The sequence below is a fragment of the Zonotrichia albicollis genome, chromosome 10 (assembly GCF_047830755.1).
Source record: "Zonotrichia albicollis isolate bZonAlb1 chromosome 10, bZonAlb1.hap1, whole genome shotgun sequence".
Classification (NCBI taxonomy): Eukaryota; Metazoa; Chordata; class Aves; order Passeriformes; family Passerellidae; genus Zonotrichia; species Zonotrichia albicollis.
This window is the reverse complement of record NC_133828.1, coordinates 31135580-31153866: the sequence shown is the minus strand read 5'-3', so window position 1 is coordinate 31153866 and position 18287 is coordinate 31135580. Positions and strand designations below refer to the sequence as shown.

The 18287-nt window shown below is 56.4% G+C and overlaps 1 protein-coding gene across 1 annotated transcript; it reads right to left on the bottom strand.

The window, feature by feature from the left end:
* Positions 1–2: 2 nt before the first annotated feature.
* On the bottom strand, positions 3–8306 carry LOC102066069 (uncharacterized). The gene is made up of 3 exons (XM_005485213.2): positions 7856–8306; positions 861–1021; positions 3–370 (listed from the first exon to the last, which is right to left on the bottom strand). Exons 1-3 carry the CDS (start codon positions 8289–8291, stop codon positions 62–64), a joined length of 906 nt encoding a protein of 301 aa, XP_005485270.2. The 5' UTR covers positions 8292–8306; the 3' UTR covers positions 3–61.
* Between the last annotated feature and the right edge of the window lie 9981 nt (positions 8307–18287).

Sequence of the window (18287 nt, the reverse complement as noted above, 5' to 3'; positions counted from 1 at the left end):
CAGCAAAGAGAACCCTCACAACACAGCCTGGCCCCTCTCCCCAGCTGGCTCCATTCGCCTTTCACAACACAGAGCCAATCTTCCTCTCTGTGGCGCCCATCTCGTCCTCCTCCTCTTCCTCGCCCCCCGAGCAAGACGAGTCCTGGCCATAGCTCAGCTCGGCGGCGCTGCAGTGCAGGAAGCCCGAGTCAGGGCTGTGCCCCATGAACTCGGGGCTTTTGGCAGCTTGTCCCTGGGGCTCGCTGGACAGCAGCTTCTCACAGGTTTTGCTGAGCCCTCGTTGCTTCTCAGGCTCCAGCTGAGCCCCCTGCTCCTTGGCCTTGCGGCTCCGCTTCCACTTCATGCGGCGGTTCTGGAACCAGATCTTCACCTGCCAAGGGAAAGCCCCAGGGGAGAGGATGTACCCTCTGCATCCTGTCCCCACTCACCCCCTCACCTTCCCTGAAGGGAGGGTCCCCCCAAAACCTCTTCATTGTGGGGCATCCCATGGTGTTACAGATATAAAGAGGATGAGGTTGTCACAGGGAGAGGAATAATGGGGGCTGCTGCCTTCCCCCCATCCAGCCAAAGATATGCACAAGGACATTTTCATATTAGTCCCACAAAAAGACCCCTCCCACAGCTGAAGGATGTGAAGGCTCTGAAACCCAAGTTGGGGGTGCCAGGTGAAAAGCGGAGCAGTATTTCTGGGATGCCCTTCACCTGGAGCCCACCAGGCAGGTGTCTGCAGCAGATGCTCTGAAGGGGTACTGATGGGAGCGGTGGGGTGTGGGACTGATGCCATTGGCACTGCCCATGACCTTGCCTTGCCCCCATGGCAGCTCCATGGTGCTATACTCCATCCCCCCAGGGCAAGGTACCTGTGTCTCAGTGAGCATCAGCGACGTGGCCACCTCAAAACGCTTGGGTCTGGACAGGTACTTGTTGAGCTTGAACTGGTTCTCCAGCTCCAGGAGCTGCTGGCTGGTGAATGCTGTGCGGGGCCGACGGCACTTCCCCATCAAACCAGACTGCGGGGCAGCTGTAGAGCAGACAGCGGGTGGGGGTCAGGGGACAGCAGACTGGTAGGGGGACAACCTCTCAGCAAACCTAGGATGAGGAGGAAGGTGAATGTCTCCATCATCTCCCACCCCAACAATGGCTTTATTGCCTGATAGGAACCAGTGAGATACGTTATCAGGCCTCGGTGTACAACTGGGATCAGTGCTGAGACTGAAATTAATTCTCTTTTTTTATTGCTGGGCCGCACAGGTGGCAGCTCAACGGCCAGGGGCTGTGCTGGGGCTGCCCTGAGCGCCGCTATCTCGCCTGCAGCCCTTGAAGGCAGAGCGGCGCTGAACCAGGAGGCAGCAGAACAAAGGCACCTTTGAGAGTCCAGCACGGGGTGGCTGCCGCTCTCTGTTTGATCCTCGCTTATCTCCTCTCCACTGCCTTTATTGTCCCCCTGGGGTTCAGCTTTTACTGCTTCTCCCAGCACCACGGCGGCAATCCCAGGGGTTTGCAGCTGGGAATAAAGGGCTGGAGCAGCAGGGAGGGGCGCGGGGGAGAATGGCGGGAGGTGGTGGTGGTGGTGGGCACTAATGCAAAAGGACCTTGGCACATCCCTGCTGCCACAGCTTGGGCAACAAGATCGTGGAGCATCCTGGTTCCAAAAGTGTGCAGTGCTTGGCAAGGGCCACTCCAACTCACCCACTCTTCTGGGCATGGGGCACCATTCATGTTATCTCCCCCAGATTCCAGCTTTGATCCCAACCTGCCCATCTCCCGAGGTGTCCCCCGAGCCCTTCACAAACACAGCGATGACGCATGGGGCAGGAATTTATGAAAGAGCTATTAAGTGATCACAACACAGGTTTGATCCCAAGTACCCGGATTCTGGGTCAAACAGATAGAACACAGGCTGGGCTAGGGCTGTGCAAATGCCTCCTGGGAGCAGGATAGACACAACCCCTTCTTCTGCCTGTAGCACCTCAGTGCCAGGAGAGACAGCCTGTGGGACCCACCTTGTAGCAGCTGGCCAGTTAAATAAGGGACTGACTAAACAGAGGCACACTGTGCCAATGATTCTGACACATATGATGCATTATTTTGCATAGGAAACATATTCAAGGCTAAAACTGAATGAGAGGTTCAAAAGATTTCCAGTACAAAACTGAGATGAGAGATGTCTCAGCTCTGCAGAGTTCAGCAGCCATCTGGGCTCTGACTGGCTGTGGATGCTCGGGCTGTACAAATCCTCCATGGAAACGTGGGACCAAACAGGTCTGCAAAGGCTTCCTCTGGCTAAGAAAAGGAGGCATTATGGGAACGAGCATCTCCAGGGATGGAGCAGCCCAAGCTAATGCCCTTTGCAGCTCCTCGGGGCGGGAAAGCCCAGAGATGCATCAGAGACAACTGGATGGGAAATTCATTCTGTTGCTGGGGACACATCACAAAGCAGCCCCAGGCAGTGTCCAGCAGCCCAAGGACTCTGGGTCCCAGTGAGCCTCCTTTGCTGACAGAGACAGGACGGCGGCTGGAGCATCTGGAGCCCCAGAATCCCTCCCTGCAACGAGTCTGCACTGCGCAGTTTGGCTGCACCAGATCAGGGAAGGGCCCCTCTGATCAATTCCTCTTTCTGAGCATGGTCTCTAGAGAATGTTTTGGGGAAAGAGAAGGGAAGAGGTTGTGACCTCCCAAGCATCCAATAATCCAGGAGTTCTGTGCTTTCTGGACCTGGAGGGTCCAGGAGTGAAGAGATATCATATTTCCAGTCTGAATTCCCCACTCCAAAGCAGAGAGCCCAGGACTCAGCATTGTGTCCTGGCTCCAGAGAGCACAGAAATCCTTCAGATCAACCTGAAAGGCTCCTCTGTACCTCCTCTAGCAAGGTCGTAAGTGACCAGACTAAAACCAGATGCAGGAAGAGCAGAGGCACAGAAGTGCCTCACAGAAGAACCCCAATCCTAAAAGCAATTCAAGTTTGGTCTGTCCAGCTTCAGAGGAGCCTGGAAGGCAGCCTGCTTTGACAACACCATCTCAAGAGACTCACTTTTCCCCAGGTGAGCTGCTGAGGACTACTTGGTCTAGCAGGGAAAACAGAAAGTTTGTCCGAAAGTCAAATAAACCCAAACAGGATATATCCCAAAGAACGACCAATCCAGGGGACTGATTTCTGGAGCACAGCCCTGCTCCCAGCCCTGATTTCTCCTTCTCAGTGTCCAATTCAGTTTCAGGGCAGTGTGCTCATTACAAATATTGTACAGAGCCTGACTTCCTTGGAAACTCACCCTGCCTCCTGCCCCAATGATGACCAAAAAAACCCCAACAAACAATCCTCAAATCCCTCTGTGGTGCTGTTATACAGTTTGAGCCAGCACCACTCCAGTGCCCAGCCCACAGAGTGTTGCTGGCCACCTCATCTGTGACCTCCTCTGACAACACACCCTCCAGCAGCTACAATTATCCATCCCCACTGCTCCCTACCGTGACTTGTTCAAGGTTTGGCCTCCACACCAGGTTGAGAAAGCCCAAGCCAGTACAGCTGACTTTCAGCCACCCAGGGCAGGCAGGTTTTCATGGACATGAATGATCAACATCTCTGGTATCAGCTCTGCTGTTACCTTTCCCAAAGGGCTCTAGCTCTTTTGTGGGGAGAGAGTATGGCAGAAGAGGATGGCAGATTCTCACTGGGAAAAGAAACAAGGAAGGAGGTAGAAGCTGAGACTGCCAGCATGCTCTGCTGAGTCCCATCCCTCCCTGCCCTGTGGCAGGCTGCCACATGGACAAAGAATCCTCCCAAGGGGTGCACAGCAAGCATGCCTCCCGGGGCTTACTTTCTCCACTCACCAAGCTATGAACCCATCCCCATCACAATCAGCATCTCACAAAGTATTACCCTTTGGGAAGGCTCTCCATCTCACCCAGCTCCTACCAGAAGACCAGTGGCTGCCCCAGTGTCACACCTTTGCTTGCCAAAGGATTTATTTTCTGCTCAGCCATCTCCATCCAGGATCAGAGCTTGTCTCAACATCCCTTCAGCCTGGCAGGGCTTGGACCCCCTGAAGGGTGCCTGGCATCTGGCTGCAGTATCAGTAAATAAACTGCTTGGCCTGGGGCCAGGAATGCCCTCTGAGTCTGAGGCCAGGAGCTCTGCAAGGCAGCTGCCTCCTGGATAATTAGATAAAGCTTATAAAGAATTGTTGGTTTATTTGATACAGTTCCGCCTACTTGATAACAGGGGTAATCCTAGGTTGATATTAACTCACTTGTTTTTAATTTGGTTTGTTTAACTATAGTTCACTTCACTTTGTGGTCTGGCAGATAAAGGAGAGGAAATTAACACCCTGACTGCTTTAGGTGTTTCTCTGGATGTCAGAGCTGCAAGGGAGGGAGGTAGTCTCAGCATCAGGGTCAGCATCACGGGCTTTTTCTGACCTGCCAGCAGCCCTGGCCATTATCAGTGGGGCAGCATATGTAAGTGCACTTGCGACCTCTGCAAGCCCCTTGCTTGCTCCACCATTAAACCTCAATTGCTGCATGACAGCTGTTTCCCAGCCTGTATTTCCAGCTGACACCAGACCACTGTACACCTGGTGAGCCTTGGAAGGCATTGCTTTTTGAACAAGTTTGATAAAACTTATTCTGCCTGCTCTCCTGTCCCAGCACAGCCCATCAGCAAGCTCTCTGCCACCATGGGCAGCATCTGATCTGGGCTCCAGGCCATCAAGTTGTCGGTGATGCAAGGAAGTGGTGTGCCAGGAAAGCCATCTAAGCACCAGGTCCCTCATAGAGGATGCTTTGCTCCTCCTGAGAGCCCACAGTTGTGTATCACTGCTCCCCACTTGCACAGCTCTCAGCTGCAGTGGTCTCTGCACTGGCTCCCACCACTGCACCACATTTCCACACTGACAAACAAGGCAAATAAATCACAGCTCCCAGAAAACTGATAGGCCTAGTATTCCAGCGCCAAATGCTACCCCAGGTGCTTCAGGAGGTGCTCAAAGCCCCAGGACAGGGACCCAGGCTGGGGACAGCAGAACCTGGGCAGGCAGCATCCCTGTTTCCTGCAGCAAGGGCACGCCTGCTCCTGCAGCCAGGCCTTGCAGAGCGCCCTGCGTGCGCATTGCAGCAGAGGCAGCAGCACCGCGTGAGGCTCTGCACAGACAGCCAGGGAGGGAGAGGCCCTCACCCTGCCTCTCAGTGAGCCCAGCACCCAGCCAGGCCCTGGGGGTGCCAACTGTCCCAGACAGCCTCCCTGGCAGCCCCACACACAGGGGATAGCAGGGGGAATGTGTGCAATGAATACCCACAGAGCTTAGAGTTCATGGGCTGTCTTGCTGCTTCCCCCTTCCTGACTGTCCCTAGGAGATCAAACCAGACCACACCTGCAAAACATTGCTACACATGCATCCAAAGACAGAATTTATTCCAGAATTTACTCCTGGAATTCCCTCTGAATAAATCCCAAGGGTGATCACCCCCTGGAATGATCCATAATATGTCCTAGAATGCTTTCAGATTCATCTCTTACAGCACCTGCCCACTGCTCCTGGGAGAGTTAAACATGACTGGCACCAGCAGCCTTGACACTTGTAGTTGGTCACTCTGGAGACTTCAGCCAGGCAGGTCCGTCCATCTGTCTGTCCAGGCTGGGTGGTGGAACAGGGGTTCCCACAAACTGCAGGCAGCCCAGGAGCCCTGTGCCAACAATGGAAGGAAGGCTGCCCTGCCCAACCCCTCCTCAGAGAGATGAGGAAGGGCTGTGGAGGCAGCAGATCCTAGGCTGGTGCCCTTTCCTGTCCCTGTCCCTACAGCATGGCCAGCACACCAGGGCAATCTGAGCCCAGGCACAGGCACAGCCTGCAGCTGGAGTCTGCTGCTGTAGGTACAAGGAGAAGGCATGCTGCAAATGACCTGATTTCAGAGCTTCAGTGAGCCCACAGGAGCAAAGGCTGAAGACACCCTAAGGTTACCAATGGACAGAAATAAGGATGTGAAGATGGATAAGGTTCTCTTCTGCACAGCAGAAGAATTGCTGAAGACACTCTGGAGAGAAAGAATCCCCACTGCAAAGGGCTCCTCAGAATTGTGAACACCTTTTAGTAAGGACATGGATTGAGGCAGTGGTCATCCTGATTTTAAAATTTACAGTTTTGGCAGCTTTTGCTGCATCCTTGCTACACCTCCACATGCCTACCCTGCTTTGGGATCTCCAGAACCCAGATAAGTAACTCTTGGGTCAGAAACTGCTTTTCTTCCCCCTGAACTTCCGTAGGAGCCCTGCCCAGTGTTTCCCACAAGACCCTTTGGCATTCTGGTCCAGCACATTCTGCAGAGCTCCCTTCACAAGTTGTTCTCATGCCAATAATTTTGGATTTTGGTGAGGTTTTGGATACAACCAGCTGAAGATCACATGCTGCTTTTGAAAGGAATGGGGCTGATGTACAAATATCTCTATGTTATCCCAGCCAGAAGCTGCACTCAGGGCTACAGATGAGATGCAGTGGAGCATTCCCACTGCGGTGAAACACAGCCCTGTATGAAGCTTACCAGGATGCTGAGATACACCAACAGACCCAGACCCTTCAAAGATAGCATGGACTCTGCAGAGATGCAGTAAGATGTAATAAATAATAAAGACTTCAACTAATCAGGATTTTTTTTTGTCTTAGTGACATCTTTGAAGAGCATACATAACCCCAGCACTGAAGATTATTCTACACCTCTAGATTCACAGATGGAGCATTCCTAAAGTCTAGGGAAAGCCAGATAAAGAGAGACAGCATGGGGAAAAAACAGCGTGTTTCCCTTTAACCTGACCAGGAATAGTTTGAGGTAGGAGTAATAGATGTTCTTTCCCAAGTAATTCTCTGTAAATTTTTGCAATATTATTTATCCAGCCTTTAAAAATTATTATTATTTTGCAAATGAGCTTCCAGATTTTTAGGAATTTATTTTTTTTTTACACTCAGCTAACGAATCTGGATATTCTGATGGGGCTGTATTAACCAGTCACGCCCGGTTTAATGCCCATCTTTTCACAGACCAGCACAGGGCAGGATCCAGGTCACACTGGCCAGGAGTGCCAGACCTGCCAGACCCCAACGGGACCAGTGCCTGAAGTCAGCTCTTGTTCCGTCCGTGCCCTGCAGGACCCATGGCAGCAGTGCGGGGTCCGGTGCCTGCCCGAGCCCTGGTGGTGCCCACCAGGAGGGACTGGGGCAGGGATGGAGCCGAGCACGCTGTCGGGCTGCCCGGTTCCCGCAGCTGCCGCCAGGAACGAGCTCACCGGGCGCTCATCCCACGAGGCGAGCGGGACCCGGAGAGCCGGCCCGGAGCCCGATCCGGCCGCGCATCCAGAGGGACTGGGGCGGGTTCGTTCCCAGACACACCGGGAGCGATTTATTCGTTTCCCGGTGCAGGTTTTTGCCGCCGTTTCTCTCTTTTCGTTTCCTTCCCGCCCCGCGGAGCCCGGGTAGGCGCGGTCCGGCTGTGCCGCCGGCGGCGCGGGCAGCGCTCCTCGGGGCTCTGCCGGAACACCGGGCCGGCGTACGGCGAGACTTTGCCCTTCGGATCTGTTCGCCAGGGCCTCGCAGCCCTCGGAGGTCTCCAGCAGCGGGACACTCCACCTCCCCACCCCAGCCCTGCCGGGATACAGAGCGAACCGCGCATCGGGGTCAGCCGGAGGGCTCAGGGTCCCTGAGGGCTCCCGACCCGGACCACCGGAGGGCCTCGAAGGGGTGGGGTCGGGAGCCCTCGGCCCCGGGCTGTCGGAGGGACCGCACCTGATGCGCCGTCGGACGCCGCCGGGGCTGGAGGGCCCAGAGCCGCGTTCCGCCCGACGGGAGGGTCGGTGCCCGGGTCATTCACTCACCGTTGAAGTCGGAGAGCCTCGGCACCAGCATCCCGGCTCGGATCCAGTGCTCCAGCGGGAAGGAGCCGGCCACGGCCGCCTTCAGGTGCTCGGCGCCGGGCGGCGGCAGGTGCGGGATGCCGGTGTAGGCGAACGCGGGGTGCTGGCCCCCCAGGGTCGGGAGCGGGTACACGGCGGGGGGGTACAGGGCCGGCAGTGCGCCGAGCCCGGGGCCAGAGAGGTGCAGCAAGCCGGGCTTGGGCACGAAGCCGGCCGGGACGAGGGGCGCGGCGGCCGGGGGCGCCCGCGGTGAGGGGGTGTCGGAGCGCCCGGCGGGACCGGGGCTCGACGCGGGGCTCCCGGGGCTCAGCCCCGGCGGGGAGGCGCTCCGCGCCGGCTCCTCGGCCAGGAGCGCTTCGATGCGGAAGTTTTGGGACTTCTCCATGGGCTTGTGCATGGCCGTGCCCCGTGCGGAGCCGTCGAGCCCTCCGGCGCCGCGCCGCTCCCCTGCCAGGGCACAGCCCGGCCGGCCAGCCCCGGGCGAGCCCCGGCAGCGGCGGGCATCCACCCGCGGGCCGCGCCGCGCTCAGCGGGGCTGCCCTCGAGGGCAGCCCTCCTCTCCGCTCCGCCTCCCGGCACTCGCTCGCCCGACGGCACCGGGGTGGGTTTTAACCCCCTCTCCACCTTCCCCAGCTCCCCATTGGCTCCGCTCCGGCCCCCCGCCCTCCCCACCGGCCGCCCTCCTCCGGCTTCCGCAGCCGTGGGCAAACGCCGTGGTCTGACCGGGACCACTCTGCCCCTTCCCCAGCCCTCCACAGCCAGGAGTCCCCACAGCCGCCAGGACCCACCCAGGGCGCTGAGCCCATCATCCTGACCCAGAGCCCCATGGCAGGGACGCAGCTCTATGGTTACAGCAACTGGAGGAGACACGGAGAGACTTCAGCAATGTAGGCAAAGCCCTGCTGGGCTCCAGTGCTGCCCTGGCACCCAGGAGCCCCCGGACACTCGGAGGGCAGAGTGCTTAGCTGGGAGGGCAGGAGAGGCGCTCACTCACTCACCAGCAGGCTCCCCTGCATCCCGTGCCCTGGGATCACCACCTGTGCCCGGCTGTGCTGTTTGCATTGCTGTGATCCGGGGAGACCAACAGACCTGAGCTGGGCACACAAAGGACCACCACCCGCCATCATCCATGCCTGTCCAAGATGCTACCAGGCAGGTGCACACAGGCAGATTGTTACTCATTTGCCTGGTTTTACCTTTCCTAGGCAAGACAAAGCTTGGAGAACAGCACCTGGGAAGGACAGAAAGCTTTGGCTGGTCTGGGAATGGTGGGTAAGCAGGAGCAGAGCTGCTCCAGATCCCCTGGCACCAGCCTTCAGGGAGAGGCAAAGTGCATGTGTGGAATGTGCTTTTAGGAATCTCTGTCATTAAGGGTCTGCTCCTTTTTGTCTCTGGTTCCCACTTTTTTGTGTCCTTCTGACACAGTGACACCAGCCTCTGGGTTTTTTTGTGCCCTGTGATGGGTCTTGCTCTTAGGAAGGGAAGTAAGGCAGCTGCTATTGCCCTGCCTAAATGTAATAATGGCTAAAGAAAATCCCCCACTCCAACCCCCTCTGCTTTCCCAGCACACAAGCCAATGTCCCACAAGCAAAAGGACACCAAGCACTTTCTCCCTCTCGCCATGGGAAGTGTCAGCACAGCCAAGCAGCAGGCACAGACAGGACAAGATTTGGGGAGGAGCAGAGCAGACTGACTCCTGAGCACAGAGATATACAAGAAATATCCAGGGAACAGAGAGCACAGTGAAGGTAGGACAAGTGTTCCACTGCAGATCAATAGCCTGCATGGGAAGGGGGAGCCATCGCTTCCTCACCTGAGCCCTCAGGACTGACTTCAAGGATTGCAATGGTTTGTTAGCTCTGTGCCGGGAAGGTGCCTTGAGACCTGGAGCAGAGACTGGGTCACAACAGAGAAATCAGTGCCTCAATCACCCTACCAGGCAGGCAGCCCAGGTATCTCCTGGTGAGCCCTGAGACCATCTGTGACAGTACCCAGTGTGTAGCTCAGGCAGTGGGAGCAGGTCTTGAATGAGGGGTCTGGTCATAGCTCTTAGTCACAGCCTTACTGTCCTCATGGAAGTCCCCTACACTACCCAAGGAGTTTTTCCAAAGACAAGCAACTCTCCCAAGGATCAGCAGCTCATGCTAGTGCCCAATTCACTGATGCCAGGGTGATGCAAGTGCAACCAGCCAAGCTGCAGCCTTTGAATTGCACAAGCAAGAAATCTTTGCTGACAGAGCCATAGAACCTGGCTTATTTCTTTATTTGGAAATACCTAAACAAAGAAAACTAGAGAAATCATGGAGGGATTATGAGTGGCAATATTTGGAGCAGAGCCTGAGACCCTGTAAGAGGGTTGTCCAGGACCACAGCAGCTGGCACACAGCCCATGGAGATGGTGTCCATAGTTGTGTGCAGAAGAGCTGGGCTGGGTGGTGGACAGCAGAAGGGGCAGGATGCAAGGCAGTGATAGATGCCAGGGTGCTGATGAGTTCACAGTGTTCAGAGTCATTAATCAGATCAGAGCTGGATTAAGGTGTCCGAGGTCTGATTAGCTTCATTTCCCGCCTCAGGAAGGAGGGAACTCTTTTTCCCATCCATCAAATCCTCCAGTGACAGCTCACCTGGTTGCTAACTAAATCAGAGGATTGTAATAAGTGAATGTGACTGTGGCCTGGCCCCTCACCTCTGCCCAGCATCCCTCCTGCACAGGAGGCTGTAAGGCAACCCTGAACATCAGCCACAGGTGGCAGACCCCAAGATACCAGCCAGAGATCTCCAGTTTGAGGGTTCAGGGCCCTGTGGACAGAAGCTCTCCCAGGAAACCCCCCCAGTTCAAGATGAGGTGCAGTTCGAGGGGATATGTTCCCTGTCAGCATCATCTTGCTCCCAGTCCCCCCACAGCTCCTCTGTGCTAAACCTACCCCATCAGCATCTCCATTTGCCCCTGCCTGATGCATCTCATGTTCAGTGTGCCCTAAATGTACCTCCACTTTAATCACTTAGACCATTTCTGTCCAGAAAGTGCAGACCAGCAGGAGGTCCATGCTGCCCAGGCAGCAGTACAGTTCCTCAGCTCCCTCACCTCTCTGGGGCCGACCCTGATCAAAGCATCCCATGCTGGGCAAGGGGCATCACCAGGAGTGTTCACACAGCCCTGAGCTTCCTGGGATTCTTTAATCTGCCTCGGTATCCTGGGGGGAATTTTCTGGATGTGCCTCAGCTGGACATTGAGAGCTCAGTCCCCCCTGAGTGACCTGAAAGCAGCACTCACAGCAGCACCCCTGCAGGCACACATGAGCCCTGCAAAGCCTTTTTTACTGCTGATGGGAAGGTACACAGCTAGACACCTGGAGCTCTTGCTGTGTCCATAGCCTGCAGTGAGTCACTCCATTGTGACTCCCATCCATGTAAGGTCAAGCACCAGGAATAAAACTAGAAGGACAAACCCCCACACGGCCACCAAAGACACCCAGCTCTGGTGCACACAAGTTTTCAGCAGCTCTAGAGTCCCACAACACTACCAACAGCACTGCACATACTTCCCCAATTTGTTGCCAGCAGTACCTGAGCCCTCAGAAAGAAGCCATGGAGATCACAGGTAATATTTGGGACCACAGTTCAGTTTTACAGCCCCACTACTTCCTCAGTATCACCTTGGGAAGCAACGTAATGTCCCTCAGCAAATCCAACTGCCCCAAGATCAAAGCCAAGGGTGCCGAGGAAAATCCATACCCTGATAAAAAAAATTCCCAACTGGGACCAGACTCCCATTTTCCCAGGATCGAGTCTTCATCCCAGACACAATATATGACATGAGCCATGCTGGGGTGTCTTGATTTTCACCCAGCCTTTCATTTTGGGCTTTCCTAGATGGAGAGTTTAGCACCAGGTCCTCCTGTCAGCTTTGGGTCACCTCCTGCCTTGAGTCAATAGAAATTACCTTTGGCACAGAGACTGTGCAGGAATCGGAGCTCAGCCCATCCCAGAGAGATGACAGAAACCCTGATTTCTAACCAGGCCATTTAGGCTTTCAGGTGTTGAAAGAGCTCCCTGTCTGTCTCCAGGATGGCTGTACCTGTTTGCTAAGCATTAACTACTCACTAGGTCACAGCCCCAAGAGCTTTCCACCTTTAGAAATGACTTCTCAGTAAGAAACCCACGGTGTGTCAGCCTTGTTTAAAGCATCTCTGAGGAAGCAGAGATCTCGCTGCTCTGGAGCTGGTGCCTCAGGTCATCTTGTGCCATTCCAAAGTCTGCAGCCAGCTAGTGGAGAAATACAGCCTGGAGTCACCACTAATACTGGAGACAGGATGTAAGCCTGCTCAGAAATGTTTTTCTAGCTCTTCCCGCATGATGGAGGCTGTAGGAGCACCTCACTCTCATCCCTGAGCAGGCAGAGCCCCAGTTAGAAGTGCTAGGAGAAAGAGCCCCTTTTGGGGTGTCCCAGGTTTTGTGGGAGCCCTGGCCATTGCCCACAGCAGGACATTGCCTTTGCCCTGCCCCTTACAGCCAGGCCACCCGCTATCTCCAGAGTCTGGGAAGCCACAGGAGGCTGGTGGGGAAGGTAAATAAACTGCCAGCCCAGCCATGATTTGTGACTAAATGAACAGTCTAAGTCACCTGTGAGTGGCTTGGGGCCATTAACCAACCAGATAATCGGTCTTAATCAGCCCAGCAGTGGTGGGAGCTTAGTGTACCTTGTGTCAGATCTGGCTCAGGCAGCTCTGAGGTCCCAGCTTGTGTGGGGGCTGTCCCCTCTGCAGAAACACTGCTAGGGGCACCCACACCACTGCCATGGGAGCAGGGCAGAAATGCTCTCAGGGCATTCTCACAGGGCTTCTCATCTTTAGGGGACTCCCCCTGCTCTGATGGTGACAGAGGACAAGTCAGTGAAGGCACCTCCCTGCCTGCTTCCAAGGTCCTGTGCTCAGTCCCTGCCATGCTCTGTCCCTGCCTGGATCCCCTCTCACATGGGTTGGCCTAATCCTGCCCACCTCAGAGACTTCCAGGCGAGCCACAGGCTCCTGAGGGTTCCTTCACCCAGCACATCAGCTGCTCAGTCCAACAGGTGGGGCTCTGTCCTGGAATGCAGGAATCCCCGTGCTTCCATGCCCCTGCCCCCGTACCCAGCACCCACCCTCCCTCCACAGGTACGAGCCCCCAGGGAAGGGTTAACAGGGAAAGCAAACACGGCCCAGTCCCTCCCAGACAGGCCTCCTGCAGGGATCTCTGGGCAGCTGTTTATTTAGCCAAGCAATTCCTCAAATAAGCAGCCTCATCTCTGATGGGACAGGGCAAGGCTGAGCAGAAAAACGTGTTAACAGCTCCCACTGTGGAGCAGGGAATAGCAAACCAGCACAGGGAGGCTGGCAGGGCAGGGAGGGTGCCTGCCCCAGCACAAACAGCCGGGGCAGCTCTGCAGTGTCACACCTGATCCCACCGCACTGGCAGCACCCCTCAGGACCAGCCTCAGCGCTGCAGGGGATGCCCTGGGGCTGGTGGGTTCCCAGGATTCAGCAATGCACTGCAAAAGTACTCAAGGGTGCAGACAGAGGACTTGTCCCCTTGTAAACACATGGGGATGGAGCAACAGGGACATGTGGGATGGGGTGACACATCCACACATGGATTGGAGTGACAGGGACACAGGCACCTTGGATGTATTTCTTACAAGGACTCAGAGCATAACCACCACATTTCCAGTCCTGTTAGCCCCTGACCTCTCTGCAACATCTGGGTCTGAAACACCATGAGCACACAGCACCCTCAGAGACATCTCCTTCATCCTACTGCCCCCAAATGAAGGAGCAGCACCTTGGCTCATCCTCAGTGTTTGTCCTCACCCCAGGCCTTGTCTTTTGGGGGGAGAGACTAAACAAGCCAGCACCTTCCATAGCTCACCATCATCCAGGAAAGCAGGGAAGTGACTGAATGCACCATGTCCCTCCTGCTGCTTCCCCACAGCCCCACTCCGCAGCCCTTGCCCTGCGCTGCACTCCAGCACCTTGAGTCCAGGGTCACCTTCCCCCTGGCACAGCCCGGCTCACCTCCCCCTGGCCCCAGGGGATCCCCCGCTCTGATTTGTCCCGTCACCTCCACAATCTTCTGGTTTGGCTTCACTGTGTCTTGTCCCAAAGCCAGAACTGCTGCCTGTGGGGTGACAGAGCCAGATTTGGGGTCTGGGGGTGCAGGAGTGAGGGGGAGGAACACCCTCACACACACCTCTTCTCCCCAAAAACACAGCCTCACCTCCTGGCTGTTAATGGCCTTTCCATGGAGTCAGCCCCTAACCTGCTCCCGGGATGACAGAATAAATCAGCTGCTCCTCCCAGGACCTTGGGCTCTAATTAATGTCAGCTCATTAACAAGATAACGGCCATTTATTACCCTGTCTCCTGGCTGCTGATTAACCCTTTCCCGAGGTGGGGGCAGGGGATGGTGATGCCATGGGACAGGAATGGTGGGACACGGTGACGTCTCTCCCAGGGACACCAGGAGGGGGAGGTGAAGGCGTGGGCAAACAGGGCTGCAGAGAGCGTGAGAGAGGAGCGGATGGGGAAAAGGGGGACTGTCTTTCCCCAGCAGTCTGGCAAGGGCTACCTGGTAAAAGCCCTGATGGGGCTACCAAGAGTCGTGGGCTCCCCTTGGATTGTCCCCATCCCCTCTAGCACATCCCTGTGCCTCAGTGTCCCCAAGTGTCCCTATCCCAGCCCACGGGGGACAATGAGGATGAGACCTAGAGCTCAGCACAAAGGCCCTGCACACCTCTGGTCCTCAGCCCCTATTTGGATGAGGTGCCACACAGACCCACAGGGGGTGGGAAGCCACCAGAGTGTCCATCCCTGCCTCCAGAGTCGAAAACAGCCCCAGCTTCACATTCCCGGGTACTGCCTGTGCCACGGAGCCACGGGGCAGGATAATCTGTCCTGGGGCAAGAGGAGGCTTTTGCCATGCCCTTGAGCAAGGCTGGGTGCGGGGTGCAGGAGCAAAGGCTGTGTGTCCCTGCAGTCGTCCAGCCCCAGGCAGGGGGGCTGATGCTCTCGTACATCCATCACGCTGCTCGGCGCTCCCTGCCTCGGAGCTGCGCCGCTTAATCAGCCTGAGGGCTTCGGCTCGTTAAGCTGACACCTCCCCTGCGAGAGTGAGACATGGGGGCAAGCAAGGTGCCACTTATTTATTTTCTTCTTTCCCAGGGAATATATTAAACAAATTAAATTCCTGGAGTGTTGGGTCAGCAGAGCCAGCTCTGCGCCTGTCCCAGCCGTGGGGAGGGGACTGTGCCGCCCAGCCTGCAGCAAACCCGGGCACTGCTGCAGGGCCGGGCTGTGCCTCCCCAGCTCCCTGCAGAAATACACAGCCCCCCTAATCCCCGTTTCACTGTCTGGGCTGTGCCTGGCAGTCTGAGGATGGTTGGGAGGGCAGGGCTTGCAGGAAATGCAGTCCATGATTCCATAGGGAAAGTCCCCAGGAACCCACCTGCTGTTCCTGAATGGGCACCCTTGGCCCCACAGAGCTGTGACACAGCCCTGGCTGCTTTGGGGACAGCTTGTGATGCTCCCTGCTCCACAAAGAGCCAGGGACTGACTCCAGCCACAGCACCAGGACTGCTTCTTTCCACTCTGGTACTGGGGACATCTGGGCTAGGGGCAGGCTGACACTGGAAGGTCTTTCTGCAAGAGGGAGAAAATTGGAGGGAGTGCCCTTGTTCTGTAAAACAAGTCTCCATCACAGGACTGCAGGAGCAAGGTATTTAGGAAAAAACGACTGTGCATCCCAAGAACAGCTCTATGCCACAAGCATTGACCTCATTGGTGTTGGCCTTAAATTATACAAAGACATGAGAACAGGAGCCTTTGCTGTAGCAATCCCCTACACTGGGCCCTCTGCCTACTTCAGCATCAGTCACCCTTCACAGTCTAGTGCTGTCCCTGCTCAAACTCCCTGAGGGTTGGGATGTTGTTTCCTTGCTGCTGGGCTGCTCTGCTCCATCCCAGCACCAGCTGTGTTTCAGCCCTGTTCCAGGTCTACTTAGGTGACAGGGATGGATGGAAAACTCACAGCAAATTAGTCATTAGTCCTTGGAGTTGTTTATTTATTGACCATTTGCAACTCTTCCCTCCATCAGCACCTTTTCCCTCCCTATTTTTCCAGCAAAGTCAATGGCAGCCTGTCCTGCTCCTCTGTCCCACCCCATCCCATCTTGTCATCCCCATCTCTTACATCGGTCCCTTCTACCTAACCTCAGTCCTTCAAGTGCCTCTTCATTTCAGGAATGGACCCATCTTTTGCTGGTGGAAGGGTGACTCCCTGGAGGTTAGTGAAGAATTAGAAATAATTTAATTTACCTCCCTGTTCGGGTGCTTTGATGAGCTGAAAGGCCCCTTGTCAGGAAGCAAATCCATCTTCCTCCAGCCTTACATCAAATTTCATTCACTAATTAGAAACTCCTGCCCTAGACCATGCTGCCCCCACCCCGGCCACCCCTTCTCCCCACCAGCACCATTATGAAAATAAATTGTTCCATTAGCTGCATTGTTGTGGCTGTGGGGCCCAGTGCTGGGAGTTATTAGAGCAGGAGGGAGGGCGTTGGATTAAGACAAATGATTTATTACGGAAAAGGACCCTGATTAGATTCTTAGCCGTCCCCAGCGTGTGGCTGCATGCTCACACAGCCGCATCCCGCCGGCCCCTGTGGCACCGCGCAGCGGCCGCTGCAGTCAGTGCGGATGGCGGTGGCGTTTGTGCCGGGGCTGTGCCCTGCTGAGCGCTCTCAGAGCGCTGGGAGCCCCCAGCTCCCACCGAGACATGAGGTACCGACTGATGCCGGCTGCCCCTGCATTGTCCCCGGCTGCCCCTGCCTGCCTTTCCCTCCTTCGGAGGGTGGGGACCACCAGCATCACCCCCAGTTCTGCATCAGGGACCCGCTGTGGGTGCTGAGTGTGTCCCTGGGGAGCGGGGGAGGGAAGGGACAGGGGGGCTTTGATGTGTTAGCCGTGTACCCCACACTGCGGGAGCGGGAGCTAAGGGTGTCCCACCAGCAGGAAGGTCGGCAGGGCTCACCCTGTGTGCTGGGAGAGGTTGTCAGGCCCCTCCAAGGGTCCTGGCAAATGTGGGGTGGGCACGGCTGCAGGGCTGGGTATGGCTGTAGAGGTGGGCACCGTCACGGCATACCCATGTCCTGTTGTCCTTGCTGTCCCTATAGTAACATGCACCCTCCAGCTCCTGGAGGGGACAGAGATAGGGACACAGGGACATGTGAGTGCTCCTGGGATATAAAGGACACAAGCTGAAAATAAAGTACTTTGTGGCACTGGATGACGGTTCTGAGAGCTGGAGGGTGTCTGCTGGGGGTCCAGTGCGGTGGTGGGCAGGTGTCTGTCCAGGGCATAAAGGTATGTGTAGGGATGCGTGCATCTGTCTGTCCGCGGCGCTCACAGAGGCACAGCAGGCTCTGGTTGACACCCAGAGGCTGTTGCCTGCTAAAACACCTCCATCCCTGCCCGGGGGAAGCTGCCACGCACAGGCAGAGGGGCTCCGCAGCACCTGTGGTGGGGCTGTTCCCAACCACGCTCTCACACAGGTGCCACGGTGGAGAGAGGGGCAAGAGGCGGGGGGCTCGGGACAGAGGGGGAGGCGGAGGGAGTTCGGGGTGCAGGGTGGCTCAGCAGCACACATCGCGCTGCCCAGCGGGAGCCGGGATGGAGCCTGGCTGGCGCTGCCGCGGCAGAAGGGCCGTGGGGCGAGGGACAGACGGGAGAGGCGGGGACGGGGACCGTGTCCCCCCTTGTTAACAGCGCCGGACCCTGTAGCCTTTTCAAGGCTCTGAATAGGGGGCGGTACCTCTCTTCTGCTGAATTAGGGGCCGGGGTTGTTGGAGCTGGTTTAACACGGCTGGAAGGTTGGGGAGGGGGGACGTGCTAGCCCAGATGGGAACATGTGGGGGCGTCTCCTGTCGCCACATGCCCTTCCTCTCCCTCCCACCCACCATTTATATGGTAATGAGGACAAATTGATGGAGAGACATCCATTGTGGGACCCTCCAGCCCGGCCCTTCTGCCGGCCACCCACCAGCATCGCCATCCATCACTGCCCAGCTGGGACCCTGCTGGGATCATCCCTCCCCTGGCACCGGCACGCTGGGAGATGGGATTGCTTCACGTGCCCACCGGCAGCGGGGCAGCTCCCAGGCTGTCCTGGTGCTTCTGGGGCTGAGTGACAAGCAGAGGATGACATCCAGGCAAGAAGGAGACCCTCATAAGTTCTGTCAGCTGGACATCATTTTGTCCTCAACATTCTTTTCATGTGGAGTTATGGAGCTGTGGGGGAGTTAATGCTGTAGGGGAGCTTCAGAAAGACCCTAGCATCTTACTTATGGATGTTTTCCCTCCCT

What these genes read in the sequence shown, in the direction of transcription:
- LOC102066069 (XM_005485213.2), bottom strand. Translation starts at nt 8,291, where the DNA reads ATGCACAAGCCCATGGAGAAGTCCCAAAACTTCCGCATCGAAGCGCTC. An exon ending in GAGGCTCTCCGACTTCAACG is followed by an intron (nt 1,022 to 7,855) that starts GTGAGTGAATGA and finishes TCTGCTCTACAG; the next exon opens with CTGCCCCGCAGTCTGGTTTG. An exon ending in TGATGCTCACTGAGACACAG is followed by an intron (nt 371 to 860) that starts GTACCTTGCCCT and finishes TTCCCTTGGCAG; the next exon opens with GTGAAGATCTGGTTCCAGAA.